This window comes from Zosterops lateralis (genome assembly GCF_965231275.1).
Source record: "Zosterops lateralis genome assembly, chromosome: 7".
NCBI lineage: Eukaryota > Metazoa > Chordata > Aves > Passeriformes > Zosteropidae > Zosterops > Zosterops lateralis.
The window spans coordinates 3,336,804-3,361,758 of NC_139767.1; the positions used below are offsets into that span (position 1 = coordinate 3,336,804).

The 24,955-nt window shown below is 40.8% G+C and overlaps 1 protein-coding gene across 1 annotated transcript in view; it reads right to left on the bottom strand.

Moving 5' to 3' along the window:
• The window catches only part of SPAG16 (sperm associated antigen 16), a 361,603-nt gene that overhangs the window by 174,435 nt on the left and 162,213 nt on the right, over window positions 1-24,955 (bottom strand). The window contains exon 11 of the mRNA XM_083864919.1: window positions 17,381-17,524. Coding sequence (XP_083721045.1) covers window positions 17,381-17,524 — 144 coding nt within the window. The remainder of the gene's footprint in view (window positions 1-17,380; window positions 17,525-24,955) is intronic.

Genomic DNA, 24,955 nt, shown 5'->3' on the forward strand with positions numbered 1-24,955 from the left:
GATCTCAGCTCTGGAGATAGATAAAATTAGAGAAGTGACAAATTATCATAGCCCTTCCACACTTATAGAATAAGAGCTTGAAACAAATTCAGACTCAGGTATAAAGTGGGACTGATGAAATCTGCAATTGATTCAGAGGGAAACATGCACTGCCACTATTGTGAATCACAAAAAGAGATTTATGGCTTATGCATTTTTTAATATATAATCCCCCAAAATGCTACACAAAGAACTATTTTCTTGGGCTGAATTTCAGGAATACACCATCCAGGCAGTGATGAAAACCTTTCAGAAAACTGATGTGAGCACGAAGGTAGTTCAAATGGATTCAATTTGGCAATCTGCAGCAGGGGAAGGAGCTACAAGTGATGTTTAGCACTCCTTACAGATCAAAGGAGAAAAAATAGTGGAGATTGGAAACAAAAGTGCAACAGGAAGCAGTTTTGAGGGACAGACTGACAGTGGAAGTAAGGGCAAAAATACTCAGTAACAGAGGGACCCAGTGCCCCTACAACACAAGCTCCCCAATATTCCCTGTGCATAAAAAGCATCAGGTCATTAAAGGCTGGGGATCTGTGATTATCCATGAAAGGAACTTAACACCATGGTGGGAAGGATGGCTGTCAGGGCTGCTTCAGCACAGGGGCTGCACTCTGTGGTCAGGAAACCCTCAGCACAGCCCAGGATTCAGACCAGACACACACATCATGAACAGGAAAGTGCTGTGTCAAGCCAAGTCAGACATCTAAATCAAAATGCTGCTATTAAGAAAAAGCTCTATCTACTTAACAGCTGATCAATAATGACACACTTTCTCTGATTTGCAGCATTTTTCAGTCCTGGGAGATAAAAGGAAACATTCCAAATTCTGAGGTAATGTTTTGCTATCCACAGCTGCAACATTTTTGTACCCTGTTATTTCTCCTTATTAGAGCACGTGGGGTGAAGAAACAAATGTATCAGAAAAAACAGTTTTTATAATTCAGGCTGTCAGTTTATCCATGTATGGCAGTCACACAGTCCTCTATCATATGACTGATCTTCCAAAAAAAATCCATGCTGATTTTGATATTAAAAACTTATGAAAATATGACACTAGAACCTCAGCCTTAATTCTCAGCAGCTATATACATAAACTCCATTTGAATTTAAGACTGATCACTAACTGGGAAAGCTCAAAATAATCCTTACAGTGTGCATTTATCTAACTCAGAGAAGAATAAGACACTTGGCTTTTTAACAAATACATCAAAGAACTAGGCAAGATATTAGGAGATAAGAAAAAGGTAAATCCCGTCTTGTTCTGTCACTTCAAAAACATTCACGTACATGCAAATGACTTGGACAACTTTTAGAAATGTGATGTTTTTGTAAAGCAGCAGCACCTTCATGCATGGTGCTCTGTAGATCCCAAACAGTTGGGTTTGTATGGTACTGTGTGGCTTGGTTTTGGGGGTTTTCTGTTTATATGTGAATGAAATATGCCTGTATTGAATACAGCATTTGCATAGAAGAATCTTTCTGAAACTCTAGGCAATACAGAGCCCATGGCAAAACCCCTGTTTTGCCTCTATGGATAGACCATTTTTAAAAACATGAAATGCACATGAAGTTCCACCTTACAGCTGATTTCTGGTATTCCTGATACTGTAACTGATACTGTAAAGCTGCTCTTCCAGAAACAATTAGATTGGAAAAAACTTTGGAAACATTAATTCCACATTCCACAAAAAGGGATGGAACATTAACTTCTCAAGCCTTAAATCTTTCCTCCCCCATTTTCTAAACACACACACAAATTTCCTTTCATTACACATTCCTGCTCCTTCCAGCTTCCCTGTTCTCACTACAAAGACACCTCTCCATTAACACCTCCCAAGTTGTAGACACATGAATAATTAAGACTCATATTCAGCAACAACATGAGCCTTTGGCACAGAGTCACTTTACAGCATTTCAGGAGGCTGTCTGACTCTGGAATGCCAGTCAAGAGAAGGCAACAGCTACACCAATAGTGCTCCCCTGTAAATGTGTCACTCCTAATGCCAACAAAGTTCAAATATTGCTCCTGCTTTAACAGGACAATGGACTTAGATTCGGACCTCAGGCTGCCCCAGGGGGTTGCTCAGGTTTCCTCTGAAGACCCTGTGGCCAACAACCGTTCTCAAAGCAAAACTAAGCCAAACACAACTTGTGTTCAAGTTTTTTGTCCTAAAAAAGCTGCAGCAAGAGGCAGCATCTGACTGGAGCTTAAACAACACAAGCATCAACAACACAACAGCAAATTTTAAATATGCAATCCAAAACATTACAGGGGCAAGGGTCTTCCACAACGACAGTTGAAAAACACTTTAAAATCAATATTCCAACTAGTTAATTGGGAAAATGATGTCTCTTTTATTTACCTCTGTTCATACAATTATTCTAAAGCAAAATTCTAAAAGCCTCTCTGTTATTTGCAATATCAGCACAAGTTGACAGTAGGCACAGTAAAGTACAAGGGAAGAACTGCAAACACTGCTAAAGTTTACTTGAATTTTGGTGACATTTTCTACTGGGTCAAAGAGGAAAGATAAAGAAAGAAAATGCCTGGGAAAGTTATTCCAAGAAGAACAGAACTAATTAACACTGAATGCCTATGGAAGCATCTTTTGCCTACTTCCTTCATCATCTTGATTGATTAAATAAAGATATGAAGAACTGATTGATCCTTTAGACTTCTGTCTCCCAGTTTTTGCCAGAATTACCCTCTGAGTTAAAAGTTACCAGAGAGAGTGGAAGAGAGCATAAGGAACATGTGCAAGGGGGTTGGGGGAAATACATTCTTGTGAACCTAATTTACTTAGAAACAAGGTAAAACCAGGGATCCAGACAACTACACCTGGGAAAGTAGGCATCTAATAATGGAGTCCCACCTTTGAGTATGAGATCTGTATTTAAACACTCCATTTTCCAGTTGGTGCTGAAAACAATGTAAGGCATGGAAATGCCAAACATCAGTTCAGCTCTGCAGTCATTGCAAGTCTTCTTTATTCTCCTTTGCCACTGCCCTTATTTCCCTCTTGCCAGAGAAGGTGAAATTTGGGATGAATTTTAAAAAAAGCTGTAGTCAATTTACTGTTTAAAAAAATCCCATTAAAATGATTGAAAAGACAATGGATGATTTTCTGGCTCACCAGCCAGGATGCTTGCACTGTTCTTCTATAAAGGATGATGTGGCTCCAACTCTCTGCAGGTCCAAAGGAAGATGGGACAAAGATTTGGAAGAGGAATACACCAAGGATTACATGGAAGCAGCATCAAGATACTTTGTAATAAGAATAGAGTCCAGGGGAGTACTAAGACCAAACCTCACAAATGCCTTTCCTATTCTTAGCCGTTCTAAGACATTCCCTGGTACTCACTGCTGGGAACAGGATAATAGTCCAGAAAAATCTGGCACAGGGAGCCATCCTTATGTTCTTAGTCTGTGTTTCAACAAAACACTCCGCAGCAAAGATTTTGTTTCTAAGATTTTGTAACCTTGAAACAGACTTATAGTTCACTTTTTTGTTGCTGGATTTAGGAGACTCATTAATTATTTACAGTGACACTTCTTATTAAAAACCCCTAGGGTTTTTTTGGATCTATGGTTCATTTTGGGTGTTGCTTTAATTATCCTGGTGGTCTATGTGTCTAAGACACATTTTATGTAGTAATTGTAATATGTTTCATCCTTCAGAATAATCTTAAGCCCAGTTTTGCTCACTTTATTAATAGACATGAAATGTCATTTTTACAGAAGGCGAATGCCAGATTACTCAGCAGCAGAAATACAAAAATACCTTTCCTTTCCTCATTTATCATCAAAGCCGAGGAGAAAAAAAAAAAACAAATTAAATTTCAAAAATCCCAAATCAATTATAACCTGACATTCTACAAGCCAAGGAAACCATTCCAAAGGCAGGAAGCATGGCAGGAACCAGCAGATGGTGGATGGCACATGGCTTTTTGTTGGGCAAGAAAAACACAACCAACCTGCAAAATCCTTTGCCATAAGGCTATTGGCTGGAAATCCTCAGAATCCTGTCAATGTGTTCTACGCCAAGTACAAAACTTGAGGCAATTTTTCACTCTCCTAATTTCACCTAATTGGGAGATTTTTCTGTGATATTTCCTGCTCATACACTGACCTATGCCAGGAGAAGAGTTTGCCCTGGCTGGCAGCTGGCTGTGACAGCAAGGGCAAACAGGAAAGGAAGGGTTTGGCGCCAAAGTTCTTCTGGACAGACAAACACTAGGACTAGGCATCACAAAAGTAGCCAACTTTTTTTTTTATGAGGTTCACCTTCTCCATGAGAACTTCTTGAGGCTGCTTCCCACTTCAAGAATGACAGTTTCACATCTGCAAACATCTAAACAATGCTGCTAACTACCAGAAAGAGTCCTGCTGTGGTTTGGATGAACTCCAAGGTAACAAATTCAAGCCATTTATTAACAAGTTTCAACTTAGCACATCCTCCATACTTTAAACCATCTTTCCTTTCTGAACTGAAGCTGCTGTGTCTGACCACACACACCCACAGAGAAATCCTGTTTCACCTGAGGCCTTTCCCACTGCTCTTGCCTGCACATCTTCCTGTGCCCAAATATCCCTTTTCTCCAAAGTGTTGGCCCACTCTAAACACAGGCTACAGTTCTACATTCAGGATCATTATAATGATTTTTAGCCATTTTGTCAACGTGACTTTTTGTTACAATAATTTGTTATTTTCCAGATTGCTCCAATGCAGGTTACAAACCACACAGATCCCAACTCAAGCCTGCCCCATTCAAATCCAATAGTTGAGCTTGGTACACCCCAAAAATTATTGAGTGTGGTCCCATTCACTGCAGGCTAGACTCTCTGATGTATTAAAAATGGCTTAGCTGCCACCCAATATCATGTAAGTAGAGGTGGTGAAATGAGAATCTAAAATAATTTAGGTGCCTGGTAGAAGGCAGCTTTAGGTACATGTAAAATTGGCTTTTAGGAGGCTTGTGAAGCACACCAGGTAAGGAATAAAAATTAAAAGACAAAAGACAGACTAGCTACAATACTTGGAGTTTAATGTAGCAAAATATATGTCAGCAAGACAGCAGGCACTACACAATGCAGGGCTCTAGGCAAAAATTAGACAGCAATGAATTCCCTTTTTACAATTATTTTGCATTAAAAAGAAGATGCCTTTTCTAAGAGCTTCCTGCCAATACATGCTAGCACCCCACAGCAAAATCAGACACCTATTTAGGAAGGGGTAGGAGAATCCTGGCCTCCAGCTGGAAGCAGGGAGCTCAGGGGAGCCTGGCCAGTGATATCTCCAACAATTATGAAGCCTTCTTATGCTGAAGGCAAACAGTGTTCCTGGGTCCAGTTGTACCACCTTCCTGTAGCCTACTGCCAAGTAAATTTTCCTCTATTAACTTTATGAGAATAACTATTTTACCTGAAATCAAATATAATGAGTAAACATTGCAAAACTACTACATTTTCCAGAAAGGAGGTCTATTCTGTACCATTCCAACATTTTCTCTCAAACAATCCAGAGTAAGTTAAAGTCTTCCTGTACACTGGTAAATTTTTAAAATAATGTATTTAGCCCACATAAAATCATGCACAGTACCAATCAATATCCATGACATACATTAAACAGTGTGCCATTACAGTGTGATACTTCATCTCAACACCCATCCCATCCAGTTGGGCCATTTTTCCTCCATTGGAATGGCTCCAAATCCTCAAACTGTAATGAAGGGCTGTTGAAGTAAGGAAAAATGTAGTTTGGAAGGAGTTCAGATACATGAATTCCATGTACAGAACAGATTTATGACCTATATTAACAGCTATAATCCTGTGTCTCGGTTCCTCTGAAATGCAAAGTTGTGGCTCAGTCATTTTAAATCCATTATCATCCCCCAACGGTGGTCCAGTGATGTCTAATCACAATCAATAGCCAGTAATGAACCACAGTCATTAATCCCATTTGCATGTTTGTACAAAGCATCATTTTTAAGCTGCATATTCATATGCAGAGAGAGTTCAGTGAGTGCACAGAGATTTCGCAGCCAGTGGAAAGTTCTGCACTGGGATTTGAACATTCCCAGGCTCTGGAAGGATATTTAACTCACTCTGTGTAATAGTCCTGAGAGTGAAGGCCAAGAAAACACACAGGACAGTGCATGAGCCCAGTGTCTGTACTTGGGGCAGGTGAGGATCTCACTGAGCCATGCCCTGGGGATTCAGGGACACAGCTTGAGGACAGGGAGCGAGTTAATGGAGACACTGATCAATAACAATCTAACTCCAAGAGTGGAGGAGGAATGGAAATGCTGAACATGAGCAGAATCCTGGGCTGATACAGGAGAAAGCAGAATAGCAGAGTGAATATAAATTTCCACCCTTTCTCTGAAAGGCTTTGCACAAAATCTGAACTTTGATCCTCGAGGCCACACAGCTTAAACACTGACTGCCCAGGAGAGGGGACACCAGAAAACTCTTCAAACAGAACAGCTCTCACAGGTAATCTAAACCATGGACACAAACACCGTGGCCTTCTCCCTTTGGTCCCCATTTGTTTTATATACACAGTACTCAGACACAAAGGCAGTAACCACCACAAAATTAGAGCTTGGTTCCATATCCACGTCCCTCAGCAGTCAAACAAGTCCTGATGCTCATTCCTCGCTGGGCAACTTCTCCTGCCACCTGTGCTACTGCAATTGTTTTGTACCTGGAATTCCCCAAATTACTGCAGCCACACAGCATGAAGGGAAACACAAAAACACAATAAATGACTGCACAATTCATACTTGGAGTCGGTGCTCCAGACAAAATCTTGTAAACACTCTAAATATTTGGGGGCTATTTCCAATTCAAATATCTTAGATATTGCCTCAATTGAATTGCCATTCTCTAGTCAACTCTAACACTAATGTTTGTTATTTTAACAGCTGCACTTTAGGAAAGGCTCATTTTAACAATCTAACAAACACAGATATCTCCTTAGCCACTCCACTAGAACCCTTGCAGCAGACCTGAGGGAAAATACAATTGCCTTTATAGTGCAGAAGAAAGCAATAATGGAGCGAGGATGTTAAAGGCATGGAGGTTATAATTGCACTCAGAGAAACATAACACCAGAGATTCCATTAGGAGAGATGTTTTGATGTGTACAGCGGCTCCGAGCAGAGCAAGAGCAGCACGTCTGGGATCAGAGCACTGAGCTGGGACTCCCCAGCCCTGGAGAGATGGTAGCTCCCTCTGCAACTCCAGCCCCACAGCACAAAACGCTGATGAAGCCAGGAGAAAACCTAAACTGCTCAAAATCTGAACCCACCAAAGTGAAGAACAGGGTTTTTTTCGCACAGCCTGAATAAATAATCAGCAAAACTGAACCGCTTCTGGTGACTCTCAGGCAGAAAGAGCTGCAGGGACTGAAAATCAGGCAGATGTGCAGAAAAAGAAACCAAGAGCTCATTGTAGAGCAGGCAAATCTCTGCAAAACTTTCAGAGAACACACTCATGACTTCACAGAAGCTGAACTAACAGGTTTAGAAATATCCCATTTTATTGATACTCTATGAAGAGATTTCAACTGCCTCTTCCTCTACCCTTTCCCTATCAAAGTGGTTATCATGTAGAAATTTTTTTTTATTTCAAGTAAACACCAAATCTAGTTACCTACACTGCTGATCAGAAAGTTTCCTTGCAATTTCTAAGTCAGAACAATTACATCAAAATGGTGATTCTTAATAAAATTAAATATTTTTTTGTCAGAAAGATTAAAGCTGACACTTGTTTTGTGGAATTGATAATCACAGTGTCTTTTCAACCTAATACCAGATTAGTTTAAAGCCCCCCAGATTGAATATGTCTGTTTTCAGGTCTAAAATTCAGATAACGGGAGAATGCAGCACACAAGATCACCAGTTGAGGAAAATAACATCATTTCTATGTAAGCTAATGTCCTGGGTTGCAGTGTAGGATGTACACAAAGTATTTATTCTATCACCATCTTCATAAACTGTTGAAACCAGGTGGGCTAGTGGTTTCCCAAGCCCCCTGCCTCTTCTGCTAATGTCCTTTGGGGTGTCTTCTGCTAATGGCCCATCAACGCCTGGCCCATGAGTCACAGGTAACTCCCTCCAGGGGTTATCTCTGTTAATGGGCCATCAAGGACCCATTTCACACTTCTCATGCTATTGTGAGATGCTCTGCCCAGGGGGAGGAGCCAAGCATTCTCACCTGGATATAAGCTGGTATGTGGGACAGGGCAAGGGCACTTATCCACTGGATTCCCAGAGGAGCAGAGCTACCAGACCTTTCTACAGGATCACTGCTTCAGGAAGAGCACCTCACCTGGACTGCTTCCACCATCCTGCTCAGGTTGTATTCTGACTCTGTCAGCGATCCTTTGTGTTATTGCATTTATTTTATTTTATTTTTACCTTTTTACCTTTCTTCTTATTAAATTATATCTCTGACTTGGAGCCTCTCATTCATTTTGCTTTCAAACCACAACAGCTAAGCATTCAGAACACTTGAAAACTATTTACCTTATGGGTCAGCATAACATTTAAATGATAGATTATAAAGATAAGGTAATTAAAAAAGAACTTAAATAATACAATACAAAGACTAGCTAACTTTTTATCCCCATTAGGATTTCTAATGTATCCAAGGTCACACATTATGGGTATGAAAATTAAGGTGTTTTTTAAAAACCTTTTAAGAGATGTTGTGCCTCTGTGATGGAGGAGCTGCAAATTAATTAGTAGAAATGGCATTGGTTTATCAACAGGTTTTCAATCACTGGTGCTGAAGTTCAGCATGTGTGTAAAGCCACCTGTGAAAGCAGAGTGCTTTCAGCAAAGGGCAGCATTTCTGACAATGGAATTTCTTCCTGTAGTTATTTCAAATCTACATCTGAATTGCTCAATAGGAGGACTGCTGCTTCTGCCAACTGTTTCCTCCCTCTCCTGTCTCCAGCCGCCCTCAGCACTTCTCTCTGCTGCCGCTCGCTGAATTATTGTAATGGAGATATTATTAGTGAATCACTAACTCCAAGTGGTCACTATCTACACCAACTAAGAAATACAAGCCAAAGGCAGTTTTTCATTCAAGTCTGGTCATTCTGGATGAAAAGTGAAGCCTATTCAGTAACCACAATATGGAATTGCACACTGTTTTGCTTTCTAAAATCAATATAATGATAGACTCTTCAGGTTCCATGCAACAGGAACATTCTTTGGTCTTTCTATTCATGGGGAAAACTACTTCTTTAAAGCAGAAGTAACATACTTGGAGAACATTAATGGCCTAATTATGAATGTTTCTGAAGGCAAACCTTCCTGATGGCACATGGGCTGCCACTACAACCACCTCAGAGACAGGAGAAGCACTGGGGTAAAGCAGACAAGTGAGGATTTGGCAAAAAAGAAAATCTCCAGAAGTTTGGACATCTGCTGGACAGCCTTGGCCTGTGTGAGGAAATTCTCCTCAGCATGGCAGGAATAGCAGAAAAGAGCCAACTTCTGAACAAGAAATCAGAATCTAAAACTGTAGCAAAGTTACAGTTGTTATCAGTCTATATTTTCCAAAAGCGCATTGCAGAACTGAGCTCTTGAAAGAAAATGAGATACAAACACTGTTTTTTCTTGACATAGATATCCACCAAAAGTTAACAGAGCTCTTTGAAATGAAAACATACTTTATGTATATATTTACATCTCAAAACCCCACAGAGAATAACCAACAGTTCCACAGTGCCAGAATAGATTAGTATGGGTAGAAACATTTGGCTTGTGGGAGTGGGTGGAAGGGGAAAAATTTTAATCAAATCCATTACCTGGTTATTGATTTCTCTTTGCCAGACTGATCCTGTAGAATACTTATAAAGCCTTTGACATTGAGACGTTTGGCCAAAGATATTGAATTAGACTAAGCAAAAGCTGAGCTTCTCATGTAATCTCTCATATTTCATTTATGTGTGATTTATTCCTTTGTCCAGCAGAGGCTTTTTATTGATAAAAATAATGAGATTGAGAATCCCAAAGGAAATTTAATGCCCACCCAAACATGATTGTGAGGTAAAAACAGTAGGCTTTGTAAGCTTGAGAGAGAATGATGTTATGTTAAGACTGTTTCCTTGTATAAAAATATGATGCTTATCAAAGATTTTGAAATAAATAAAGCTACTTTTGAAATTAAAATTTTTCTATGCTTGAAAATACCAAGCACAGAGTGAATACTGTGCACTGGGGAACTGAATGAAAGGCTTCTGAAATAGTTTTTTTCCTTGCCGAATAAATGAATACAACTTTTTTTCTTTTGACTCCTGTATTAGCTCAGTTTGATAAAACACCTTAACAGATGTCTCGACTGCTAAATATGATGTGTTACATAAAGCCAGTTAGATGACTAAAAATTAATCGTGCGACTCAAAAGAAGTTCCTTACCACTGGCAAATTTAATATGTAATCTGGTAACTAAAGGCTCTATTGAACTATGCAGGAATTCAACATCCTCTGAAAAATTAAATCATTATGACTTTTCATTAAATAAGTGTTCAAAAGTCCTAAGTAGAACATACACACTATCTCATGTTTCTTTCATAGCTATCAAGAGTAGCAAAAGGATAAATAAAACCCATCTGTTTCTGCAGTGAGACCTGAATTAGGTTTTAAAGACTATTTCAAAGCACAAATCAAAATAATTTTATTCCACTGATAGCCAACAGCGACCTTTGTGATTAACCCAAGTCTTACAACTCTTTTTTATGTTAATGCTTAGAGGGGAGTTGGTGGCTTTCAAGTTTCAGCCTTGTTTAATGTATAGTGTGAAACTCAGCAGAGCAAAGCCAGCAGAGAAAGTGCTCTGGAGCTCATTGTCCATGGACCTTTATTACCAGTGATCTCCAAACCCCTTCCCTGGGAGGACTGGTGCTCTGGCTGGCTCAGTGGCCAGGCAGGAGGGTGAAGGCTGGTTTTCCCCTCCTCCTCCTCCTCCTCCTCCCTGGCTCCCAAGTGTGCACCCTGAGCAGCCTCACTCACCAGGGTGAGTTCTGCCTTGCTTCAGCTCCTTGCTCTCCAGCCAGAAGGTGAAATTAATGGAACCTGGTCATCTAAACACTGACTGATCATTAAACTTCCAAGATTTCTGTGTTGCCCATAATGAATCCAGCAGTTCCCTGAAAGTGCAGACAGAACATCTCCTTGGGGTGTGCTGCACATCTCCTGTCCCCCCCCAGGCAGCTCATGCTCAGTGCTCCACTCCTCTGGAAGTTCCTGACCAGCTGGAAGTGCACTGCAGAGCCATACAGAGCCTGCAGGGAATTGTCTGGGAGGTCCAGGGCCTCTGTAGATTTTGTGAGATTGGGCAGTAATCTCACAAAAGCACACACAACTCTTAACACCACTGGAAAAACAATCTGGAGCACAACAGACAGGAGGGTCCCTGAGCATATCACAGCTAAAACTATTCCATAATGGGGTTTGAAATGGTCCCTGATGATGCTGAATTTCCAGCCTGCTCCTGTTTCAACATCTCCAGGAGCTTCCTTTGGTTCTGCCGGCTTACATGTACAGTGTCACCTTGGTGTGACTGCTGACCCAGCCTGTGGCTCTGAAGGATGGGTAATAAAAAGCAACACTTCAACATCATTGACTCCAAACCTTGTTTAATTTCATCCCGTGGATGAATGTTTTGCAGAGCCCAAAAGAATTGTGAAAGTCTCTAAGAAAAAGCCTGCAGCAGCATAGTCAAATCCCATTGCTTAATGTTAAATTACAGTTTCCATGCAGACAAATGCTGCTGCATTTCACTAAAACAAACAAACATTAGACTGTAGCAACATCTTGCAGATCCTGGAATCATAACTTCAGTAGTGACTGTTTGTTCTGTAAGTCCCCCTAGTTTCACCAAATAACTAGAGCATCAAATCTTGGAAGCCAGTACATTAAACAAAATGGCATAACAGATAATTCCTGTTTCTTCTCATAGAAAAAAAAATGATTCGAAGAATGGCATTAGGAATTACTAAAGAACAAGGAGAAATACATTTGAAGTTAGTAGAATATTTCAAATTATCTTGCTACTGGGACTAAAGAAGCTGCTCTTCTCTGTATGTCAGCAAATGCTTTTCATTTGCTGAGGCTTTGTGGGCCCTGTACCATCTTAGCTATTTAAAAGATATTATTTGTAATTTGTAACTAAGAAAGCAGTCACTTATCTTCAGTATCAGATTTTGTGTGACTCTCTTCACACCCTGCAGATGTTTCTCACCACACACTGATAGCTGAGGACATTATAATTGTCAAGAAGATTGGTGTGGATTGATGCATCAGCACCTCCCAGGACTGGACATCCCTCAGCAGCACAGTCTGTGGCGAGCCAAGAGCAGCAGAGGTGGGGGATGAATAAAGAAGCACACCTTGTAATTCACCTTGATAATCAAAGCGTTTTGGGCTCTCAACCTAGGAAGGCACATCCACTGAGAAATTCACAAATGGTGTCGGACCTGCCAAGCTGTCAAGTCTGATTTTTGGTCCTCAATGTTTCCCTCCAAGCACAGAGTCCTGTGAGATGCAGTGAGCAAGGAGCAGTGTCAGCCTGTGCCTGCTGCCCCAGAACATCTGAGCCTGGCTGGATCCAACCCAGCTGCCTCTCCTTCCTGGGACTGCCCTGCCCCCTGAGTTTTGGCCATTGCTCCCATCACTCCTCAGAGCTTTCTCCACACCTTCCCTCCCTCCCTCCACTACTGTTCTGCTGGGCTTTTCAGTCTATCCTTTTTCCACACAAAGCCATCTCTGGACAGCTTCTTCACAAATGATAAGATAAAAAAGAGAATTTAAAACGATGTAAAAAATAAAATTAGGGGCTTACCTGAGTAAGAATTAATTTCAGTTTCAAAGTTTATTCTGAATTCAATTCTGCTCAGGAATTTGCTTTTTAAGAAGATTTTATAAGAACTTTTCTGAGAACTTTTTTATGATGAGAAAGTAACTTCCACTCTGATAGAGTCTAACATAGACAATTTCATATTTATCGGACACTGCTCTTGAAAACTTTGGGCAAATACCACTATTCTGGTCTCTTCCTCCCACTCTGGAGTGCCAGCAACATTTTGGACTTGGTCTTGAGAGGCCACCACAATGCTCAGTTACCTACAGCCTGTTCCCATGTGCTACAGAATTCCTCAAAAAGCTTCTTGTGTGAATTCAAGCCCACCTGGAGCTGCATTCCCTCCACAGCTCATTCAATCTCTCTCCAATTCCTCACATCCATGTTCCATATATTCTGCTAATTCTCTCTCTACAGGGCTGTATTTCTCCTTTATCCAGGCACAGGTTTCCATCTGAGTAACATCACCTCCTCCAGCTTGGAGAAATACCACCCAGAGCTGCCTCTGTTCTGGAAGAACATGGGTTGTTCTTTCAGCTCAACACCTCATCCTTCTCTTGCTTCCCCTCACTGACACATTCTTCTAGGGTATCCAACATTACACACCTTTATTTGCATGTCTGATGCAGAAACATACTTATTCTATCTTTTCTTTAACTTTTTTATTAATTACTGAGGAGACAATACCTGGCTCCAGGTTTTATAGCAATAGAACTTACAGAAAATCCACACAGGTAAAGGTAAGTGCTGTAGAAATTTTTATATATAATAATAAATTGATAACAGTTTTGATTTTTTCCTCAGTAACTGTGAGAGTTGCAATAGCAACAGAGAGAATACCAAAAACTTTGCTTCTTTCTTAGGGAAACAGGACATGACAAAGGAGCTGAAAATCTGACAACTTTCAGAGCAAGTTTTAAATAGCTTCAAGAACCTACAGTTTGTACTTCTCTTCAACTCAGAAATTCCTTGTATTCCACAGAATCAGACAATGTTTGCACAAAAAGGGCTACAAACATTTTAGAAGAGTTGACCTGATTAATATTTATGAGAATATTAAGGACATTACATACTGTACCAGCCCATAGGCAGGGCAAGAATATAATATTTTACTGTTCAGTGGGATTTTATCAGACATTAACACACACCTCTGCTATGCTGCAGAGCTTGATTCTTTAGTCACCCAGAAAAGTTGGTAACAAAGATGAACAAATCTAGTACATGCCATGAAATATCTTTGTGTAATTAGAGCATGGTCCTCAAAGGTACAGCATTAATATCCTGAGCTTATTCTGGAAACTGGCAGAGGATGCAGATTTTTATCTGCTGTTTGAAATATTTGAGTCACCTGGCACTCACAGGTGCACTACACACCTCTTCCCCAGCTCTCCAGATTCTTACCATGAAGCCTCTCTGTATGACAGTGACAGGAGACATTCTGACTCCCTCATTCCTTCACATCTAGAAAAGGCAAGCTGCAAAACATTAAATTTTTCAACAGTGACAGGAGCTTGAAACAGCCAATTCATCTGCAAAGCAGTGTTCAGCCAGACCAGAGTAAAAGCACTGGTTTTTTTTCAAGTTTGACCAGGTGTCACCAGAGTTTCAAAGAAGGAATCACTGTTCTCCTCCCTCCTCTCAGCTGCTGCACGCTGCAGATGACAGCACCTGTTTGAAGTTTCACTTTTATTTTAAAAGCTGAAGGCAATGCTTCACTCTCAGATCTCCAGGGAGCTGCTCTGCTCTCCTTGCATGCACAAAGCCAGGCTGCTGCCCTTCGTTCCCTGTCCTGGGAGCCACTGCAGGAGAACACACGGGACACCCAGACCCTTTGTGCTGACCCAGGAGTGACACAGTAGCAGCCTTGGAGCCCAGCACAGCCTCCCCTCACCCTGCTTTGATCACAAGTGAAACAGAGGTGGTTTTCAGCAAAAATCGCTGTGGAATGAAGCACATTGTCAGTGGAGGCATGGGGGAAAAGACTCCTCCATCCAATAACTGCTCCTAAGGCTCTGTGATGACACTTAAGGACACTGTGGAACATCAGCCCTGGAAAGCTCCTAAGGACAACCCTCATTTCTGTAAGGTCTGGGCCAGAGCCTAAAACACACCTTAACCTTGTCATTGCTCCTTCCCAGAACCACGTCCTCTCATGGCTCTTGGAGACACTGAGGATATATAAACCCAACAGCACTTCAGTGTCAAGTGTCTAGCTCTTCCCAGCCACCAGTGATACTGGCAGCTTTGCCCCTGTTTACATGGTGGTGGCACAGAGACAACCATGAGAAAGATCCTTGCTCAAGTAATACTCTGTGAGAACATAAAACCCCAGGGATTTTGAGCCAATTGTATGTGCAGAAACATCAGTTAAATGCACATCGCAGCTCTCCTCAAATCATCAGTGCCTGGGTGTCAGGGTGTGGGTTATTGCAGGATGCTGCACCAGATGATCTGACAGCAGACTCATGTGTGGCTGCACACAGAACACTGCACAGAACACCAGAGGTGGAGGTTGTTCTAAACCTGATTTTACAGAGAGAGAAGAGACACAGAGAAGTGATCTCACAGAGGACAAATAGGAAAGACTATAGAACTATGGAAGTTCTACCCAGGTCACCATTTCATAACCTAGTAGCATGAAAATATTTTTATTTTCCACTTCTGAGGTGAATGTCATTTCAAAACTTTAAAATGGGAACAAAACTAGAAGTTATCTACAATTGACTCCAGAGAAAAGAAAAAAGAATAAATCTGTTAAAACTCTTCATTTTTACTTAATTGGTTTTGCTTCCAGGAAAAATGAATATATAAAAGTCTCCTATCTAAAAAAAATATATATTAAAAAAATTAAAATATGGTTAAATGTATTCTGCTACATTATATATTTTATGCAGTAACAGAAGAAAATATTTTAACAGCACGGCTTTTGAATCACTCCAGAGCATTCAGCAGGAGTCAATTTATACTGCAAGAGAATAATGATGTACCTCAACTCATTTTAATTTCAATAATTGAATGAGAAATAGGAAAGCCTATTGAAAGGACTGTATTCTGGTCAAAGACTAATGAGAAAATAGTTTGGAGTCTCTGAGTCAGCGGGTGTCATGGTAACAATGCATTATAGAAATCTGATTAGTATGCCCAGCAGCTTTATAAATGATAACAGGCTCTTCTAATTGTATTTCCTTTTCTTCCCCTGTGCTAAGTTTTACATTCACAACAGGTAAGAGGAAGAGGCAGCATTCTGTTTATCTGCAAGTTTAAACCATGTCCAGCACTCTCAAACTCTGAAATCTGTCATGCAGCAATAGACAAATTTTCCTTCCACCTTGAAACAAGAAGCTGAGCCTTCCATTTAGATCCTCCTGTATTATATGCAATTATTTAAGTTAAATATTATCCTCTTCTTTAAAACATAATTATTTCTAAGGATATACACATGAAAAAGAGAACATGGTGAAAACACAAACATCTTAAGAAAAAGCCTGTTTTTCTTAGGAGAAAGTGATGCAAGAGAAGAGTAAATGCATGTTTAATTCATCCCAGAAAGTGTGACTCCTGGTTCTTCACGTTTTGAAAAGAAGGAGGGGAATTTTTTTTGTGTTTAGAGGACTGTGTGTGCCTTTGGTAGCTCATTACAAACTCAGAAATCAGGAGGAACCATGAAATTAAATAGGATGCATTTCCTCCTCACGAAGAAGAGAGCTAATATTGCTTCATAAAATAAACACAATGAAAATACAAGGTTGAAGGCTTAATAATGCTCCTTTTATAACTGAGCCTCAGGTGAATAGCCTGGCAGACCTTTATTACATTAACAGTAAAGAACTCTATTTAAACTGCTGCCTCACAAATCTGATGCAAAGCAATTTCAACATATAGAAGCTCAGCCTTATCAAATGGATTTTAGTTTTAAGAGTAAAATGGTGTCCTATTTTTCAACAGAGAGACCAAAAAAATCTAATTCACATTTGCCCTATTTCCATGACCCTTGTAACTTAAATATTTAATTTTTATTTTCAGTGTTCACTTTCATTTATTAATTCAGCTTCGAATCCATACTATGAAAGAGCAGGAAAGCTCATATTCTTATTCTCTAGGTAAACCCAAATACTCTTAGCCATATGACAAATAACGTGTAATACAAGAAGTCAACTTTTCAGTGTTATTAATAATGGGACTGTGTTTGCCATAGTGCAAGAACAGGGAGAAAATGAATACAGCAAGACCTGAAAAGCTTATTACTCCTTGTTATGTGCACTGCCACGGGGACAGAGTTTAAGATGTACAAAATACTCTAAGCAATCAGTCTTAAGTCAACACCGTGAAAGGCAGAGGAACGTTTTATCTGCATGTTTGGGGACTCAGCAGAGAGCGTGGGGTCTCCCTGAGAACAGAGAGGCAGCAAATGAAGGAGCTCCAGGAGGGAGCAGGGCCAGTGCAGTGGCTGTGGGCACTGACCTGGGCCTGAAGCAGCAGCCTGAGAGCCAATCCGTGTGACCTTCCCCTGTCAGCAGGATGTTCCCATCAGGGAAGCCCCAGGTCTTCCACAGGCGGTCATCGCCCCCCGTGAGCACGATGGTCTTCCGGGGGTGTATCGCCAAGCTGGGGGAGGAAAGAGAGGCAGGTTATGTTCTGTAACAGTTCCATTCTATGTGAAATGCTAAGATCCATTAAACTCAGGGCAACAGCCCCATGAGTCTGATTCTGGATGGACTGAGCAAACAGTAATGCTTCCTAAGCTCATGAGAATTCAAAATACGTGGTGTGGCGATGAGCTGCTTCTGCTGCTGAAGAAAAAAGAACAGGACTGACTTCTGTGAAACCAGAATTGTTTTCACACTCTCTTGAAGTTCCACTTAACACTCAAAAAGTGCTTTGAAACACTTTGTTAGGTTATGTTCTAAAAAACATGCAAGAGGGTAACAAGCTGCACCAACATGATTAACTTTCCCACTTATCCAAAATAATTATCCAAAATAATTTCAAAAAGCACCAATGTCAGCCAGTTCCCACTTGTGCCCACAGGTGTAAAGTCTCCTCTCACTGTGAAATAACTCAAATGATAATTACAGTCCAGGAGCTACAGTCATTGCCAGCAGTTTAGAGTCCATTCACTGGGCCTAGGTCAGAAAATTCATTTCAATTCTGTACTCAAAATGTGTTCCATGTTTTCATTTTTAGTACGTAGCATGCTGCGATGTAATGGAAATCATACACTTAACACGCCCCTAGACTGAAAACTCGGTTTATTTTTGATTTAGCAACTGCAGTGCAGCTTAAAATGGATCCAGGGAAGAAAATCAATCTGTTGGAAAGATAACAAGTAGTGTATTTCATATGGATTTGGTTATTTGATTTATATCATTGTAATGCCTTACTATTTGTTGAACATCAAAAAGTTCTAGTAGTTGACTTTAGTCCCAGGAGTGGCTTATTTAGAGAGATTAAATCTGGAGTTCAGAATCAAACTGCAATAATGGGGAGAGGAATCACTACCTGTGTGAGCACCTATTTCAGCTCTGCATCAGGGCCAACAGCTCGGAGAGAAAAACGCTTATTAAAGCAGAATGAGAGGAGAGAGACAATGCTAAGCACCCAAATGGGAAGAAAAGAGAGGACTTAGAAGGCACAATGTCATAAAAATCTCTCTTTTTTTATTAGTACCTTTCTCCTGCATCCAAATTATTTCATAAAATTCCTAAACCAGAACCACAGCATCTACTGTACTGGGAAAAATAATTCCCTCTATCAAATCCATGCTAAAAATACATTTATGTCAACTAGAATTTCATCAGAAAACATCTATTCTTGCAGTTTAATGCCCAGCCTAGGAAGATTCCTACAGACTCATCAGTTGACTCCATCTGCTCGAGCGAGGAGCCTGGGATTTACTCATTCTCTAGTTTCTTAGAAAAAAACGTTCTCTATCTTTTCCTAAAAGAGGATAAATTTCCTCTGCATTTATAGAAAAAAAAAAAAAAAAAAAAAAAAAAAAAAAAAAAAAAAAAAAAAAAAAAAGAGAGAAGGAGGGAATGCTGCTATTTAAATTCTCCAGAGATGCACAGGGAGCAGTTGTATCACTTAGATTGGCCACAGCAGATAGCTAGAAGAGCAAGCGGGAAATAGAGATAAAAGGAGAAAACTAAAGGCTGAGAGAAGGCACCAAGTGGCCTGCAAATTACAGGATGAGCTGTCCCACAATCCTTCTACTACAGAGACCTCTGAAGCACCAACAACCCCACTGCTGCTATCTGCATGTGCATAAGACCATTTAAACCATTTTTCTCTTAACCTCCTTCAGACACTTCAGGTCCCCTCCAGTTTTTCCCTCCAGTTATTTCTGCTCTTATTAGGGGCAGTTGTGAAGCCTTTCCATCAGCTCTCTTACAGCCTTCTCAGTTCCCAGCGTGCATTATAAAGCCTTACATCACCTTCAGTTCACCTTTCATGCAGAGAAAATTTTATCTGGTGTTTTCCTCTACATCCTGACTCTCCTCCTGAACAATCCTTAGGCCCTGGCCAGGCTGCAGCTGTGCTCATCCTTCCTCAGCTCCCAGAAACGTTCTGCCTACCCTCGACCCTCCCAACACACTTCCAGTCCAACTTCTGAAATGCTCAGACTTCTGCAGTGACCACACAGTCTTATGAAACTTTGGGAAAATCCATACAGTGAATTTCATACGGAAGAAAATATTTTGCTGCTCATACGAAGGCTGTAAATTTGTTTTTCACAGCCCTTCCTTTAAATTGCAAAGCTCTTGTGAAACGCTGCTGCTGTCCAATGTTTCTCTTACTCCGTGCCATTTTTGCCGGCACACAGTGAACACCATTTAATTAACAGCAAATCTGTGACACAACTGCTGTTGAGCTGCTTCTGAGAAAGGGAAGCCCATTCATCCAAAAGGCATTCTATACGCAGCATTAATTAGGCACCCTTGTCTTCATTTCTGGCAATCCAGCATTGTATAGATTTTTGCTTCATCTCTGTTCACAGGGTCTAATTATTTCCAGCACAGAAGACTTTGGGTGGATTAGAATGGAAATCAATAATGGAACATGTGTGATAGGAACATTAGTTTTCTCCTCCTCCTCCTTTGGGATAAAGTGGGATCAGTGGAGACTCAGCCAAGAAAAAAAACCCAACAAACCCAACAAAAAACCCTCTCAGAGATTTGCTGCTGTTGAGTATACAAATATCCTTGTTTACACAACTCACTCTGGCATTATAAGACATTCTCATCTCTTCAGCACTTGCCATGGTAGATATATAGTACTCCCAGTCATTTGCTTTCAAAACAATCATCGATTATTTTAATTTATTTTGACTGAGCCATAAATAAAAATACAGTATCTTCAGATGCAAAATTCTTTCAGTCTCAGGATGTTCCACACTTGACCTCTTCACACACAAAATCAACCTTCAGGCCAAAAAGTGCAGCACCCAGAGCTGCCTGGGGTTTAATACAGCCCCTAACTTGAGGAGGGAAGATCTCAGACCCGTGTGGAGGAAAACTCCCTGGCACCAGGGTTTCTGAAACACTGGAACCAATGTACCATCACCAGCCTGCTCTCCCAGCTCTCAGCATACCCCCAGGTATCACCCAGGTAGGTGGGTTCCATCATGGTTAGGAAAGGGGGTGGTCATTCCACACACAAAACTGACACTGCTTGTATGCAAAATAAAACCCAAACCTAAGTTGTCTCAAAATTAAGCACTCAGAGAATGAAAAATGCAAAATTAATGACCAGCTTAGTGCTCCTAAGTGACTTATCCAGCCTCACACAGTTTCTCTGTGGCAGAAACAAGGACAAAATCCAGTTTTCTGTGGTTTCACATACAGGATTTATGCAGAAAAATATGTTTCTCAAAATAGACAGCATTCAACTGCCAAACTCTAATACAGCATTGTACTGGATATTGCTTGTGATACATAATTTTTAGAACTTCATGATTTGATCAAATTTATTTGCATTCCCAGGTACTGGCATAGAGGTTTTGTGTTAATGCCAGTAGCTGCTTTCAGATCAGAAAGCTCCTCTGCTGCATTTCTTCCTCCAAAATATGAGAGCAGCAGAGTTCCTGCAAAATTAAAAAAAACCCCAAATGCATTTTTCCTAGTGACAGAAAAATTTCAGCCAATATTTTCTTACACAAAAAATCAGCCTTGCTCATCCTACTTAGCACAGGAAATTTCAGGCTGAGCAGTTACATTTGGATGAAGTTACAACTGGCTGAAAACCTTGGTTTTATAGTGGAAACTGTTAGGGAAAATTACTGATATTTCTTTCTCTGCCATCAGGGCGGGTTTTGGAGGCAAGGACATGACATGAACTGAATTCCAGAGGATGGATACTGGTTACAGCCTCAGACAAGAACAAATATATATAAATAAGAGGGTATCAACAGCCCTACTAAAATCAGTGATATTGTTCACATGCACATACTTAGTTATATTGCTGGACTGCCCCCTAAAAACCTACGGAGTTTGTAAAAGCCAAAACTTTATTCCAGGCCTGATTTTGCTGGACATGAGCCCGTTGTGCTGAGACAAAAGACAAATTAAGCAGAGCATTAGGAACAGTTCCTGTAGCAATGGAAGTGTGAACTGCACAACCTAACCAGGTTTTCCCATCTCTGAGCTGCCACCAAGGTGCTCCCACTCACCTTTGAGCTGCCAGCCTTTGAACAAGGCTGATTTTTTGGCCACTGTCACCCAGCCTGAGCCCAGGAGCAGCTGCTGGGTGTGTGTGGGATGGCCACTGCTCCCTCAGCCTCATGCTCCTGGTGATGCCTTCAGTTTTAACTTTCATGTATTTCAGATTCTGGGCTGCCCAGGGCTGCAGTTCTGAGCCTCATATTAAGTGTCAGTCAGCTCTTCACAGAGTAGGGGACACAAAGCAAATCCTTTTCCTGCTGCACACCAAGGACAACTTTCAGGCCCAAAAATATAAACAATGGTGGACTGAAGAAGGAAAACAAGAAGGATGGGACTTCATAATCTGGAGCTGTAATTAGACAATTAAACCCCAATATGGAAATGGACCAAAACTTATAAAAGTGTGAGACCTCATGACCATTGTCCATTTTGTGTCCACCTTGGGTGTAGCCTCTTGTCCTGCCCAAGGTGTGTCCTTAAAGGCCTTTCAATAAATATCTGCTTTATTCTCCAGCTCTGTCCAGTCTCTGTTCCAGGTCAGTCTTCCCAAGGCACCACTGGGATCTCACTACAAAGGTCAGCCCACACATTTCTCACAGGGGAATGAGCAGGGCACACACAGCACAGGGCAGCTCAAGGAAAGGACCATTTTCACCTCACACAGACTGAGAGGGCTGGCAGCAGCAATGTGGGAATTCCCTGGCTTCCAGAGGGGCAAGGGGATGACAGAAAACACAGAGATCACCCTTTGGCTGCAGCACATCCCTTATTTCTCTCCTTATCTACATGGTGGTGGATGGGAATGAGGACAACCAGGGGGAACCCCAAGAGCCCCTTGGCCACACAGCAACCAGGCAAAGAAAGTGGACAAATTGCCAGAAAAATGCTCCCAGCTAAGATCAACCTGCCCAGAAATTAAAACTAAACACATCACAACAGCCTCATCAATTGCTTCGCCTGTTGCGATTTATCCTAACATGCCTTCTTTGAACATCTTCTCTCTAATACAGTCATTTCTACCACCTTTTTTATCTTGGCTTGAGTTACCTGATCTCACCTGACAGCATTCTTCAGTAATAATTATAACCCTGACATTTAATCCAGGGTTTTATTATGCAACCGTAGCATAACTGAATAGCTTGTGTTCCTGTTTGAGGTCTTAAAATTTATCTTTTATGACAAAGGGAAGAGGGGGGAAATGCTTTCAATAGAGAAAATAAGAGCTAAAACACACACAAAAAAAAAAAAAAAAAATTGAAAAAAAATAAAAGAAGAAGCAAATCCAAACCATAAAAGAATGTAAAAAGGGGAAAATCCTCAGAGCACAAAGCTCCTATCTTTTGTTTTACTTATAGAAATGCCCATCTGGAAGTCAGTGATAGATCTCAGTCACAGCAATGCTTTAAAAATCCTTAAAAAAAAGCTTAAAACCCTCCCTATCCTGTCTGGTGAAATTCCTGGCTGGTTCCCAAGCTCCTATGACTCAGGATTTGGGAGAGAGAAAACTTGCTAGAATCTCAACATACCTGAAGTTAACCTTCTAGACCGCCCAGCAGACCTTGGAACACCCTAGGAAGTAATGAGAAAACAGTTTTCCAGAGCCCTGAACTTGAATCTCTAGAGGCTGAGCAACTTCCTAATTCACAGTCGAGTTTATGCACTCATTCTAGTTCCCAGGCACACCGAATCTTCTCTCTCAGCTGTAGAGCAGCAGCAAACATATTTACTCCTGTGAAGCGGAATAAATTCACACACTTCCTAACTTGGCAAACCCAGTTCTCCTCTCAAAAAGAAAAAAACTTCAGGAAGTGAACTATCCCTACAATATAAAGTACCTCCAAAAATAATCAAATTAAAGACATCACTGTAAGTCCCTGATACAGACACAGTTGTGATAAATTCAGATCATCCATTTTGCGGTGTTCTCTGATCACTTTCTGTTTATCCACTCCATGTGCAATTATCAAAATGCATCAATTTGCGTTGACTGAGTGTTGTAACCTACTCAGGTCTTACTGCATTAGATCTGACTGTGCACATGCTGTGCCAATATAAAATCATCTTCTTCTTGACAACAAAGTTTGGATCAAATCTGAGAACAAGTCAAAACTATGCTGTAGATCCGTATGTGTTTTCAGAGGTCTCATCCTTCAAAGACACAGGCAAACTCCTGAATTATGCAGTACCAGGAGCACTGCCAATTTCACAGCATATTAACTTAAAAATATCCATAATCCTGTTTAAGATTGAGTCAATCACATCAGGGCAAGAGGATTTTTCTAGAACCTATGTAGCAACATGCAAAGTGTTTACATCATTATAGTCTCATGTACTGTAAACCTCTGCACCTGAACATTAAGCTTTTTATCTAGAATGTCTGTAAATAACAACAGGCATGAATCTGAATTACTTCTTAGAGAATCTTTACTTATTCATTCCTTTGATTGTGCTTACAAGGTTGTTGATAATTACTGCTGGCCACAGGAAAAAAACAAACCACTTAGTCTACAGCATCAGCTGTTAACACATTACAGAAACAGCTCCCTCCTAACCTGCCTTAAACCAGAGCAGCAGGCAAGGAACAAACCACTCTCCTCCACACAGAGAACCACTGTTTATTTTCAGTGCAAAAATCTAGGGGGGGGCGGGCGGGGGGGGGGGGGTTGGCTTGATTTTTAAATTTATTTAAATTGTCATAAATTTTAGATGCTGGTAAAGCTGTGAACAGCACAAGAGACAGATGGAATAGTTGGGATATTTTTGGTAAGACTGAGGGTGCTATTAAAGAAACCAACAAACTCAGGAGTTGCTCGCTGTGACTGTAGCTCACAAGCCCTTATTTAATATGTATTTGAATCAATTTTTCAAGCTTAGTCAACTTATTAGGTAAGCAGCATACTTTAGGGAGAAATAATTAAGCCAAAAGCAAAAAGAATGAGAGTAGCAACAAATAAGTAGATGCAATTAAAAAGTTAAAACATTGACATCCTTTCCTAATAGGTTTCCTCTGGAGTGAAAGCTGCACTTCCGTGCCTGAAATGATTTATGCCGTGATTCACCCTGCCCGTCACTCACCTTTGACTACCCCTTTATGAAAAATGCTACATCACTCCTTTTAGTGAAAGGCAGCCCCCTAGGAGTATCAAATCACAGCCTCCAAAATAGCACAGTAATGAGATTAGCTGGGATCTGCAGCCTCTGGAAGCCAACTCCAGAAGGGATCACAGCTCTCAGGACAACTCTCCAGAGCAGCAGGGGACAGACACAGAAAACCAGGGTCAGACCATGGGCAAAGCTTGGCAAAGGAAATGCCCCTGTGGGTTTTCACACTGCACCTCTGCTTCTGAACCACTTCATGGGCAGAGAAGCAAAGGGA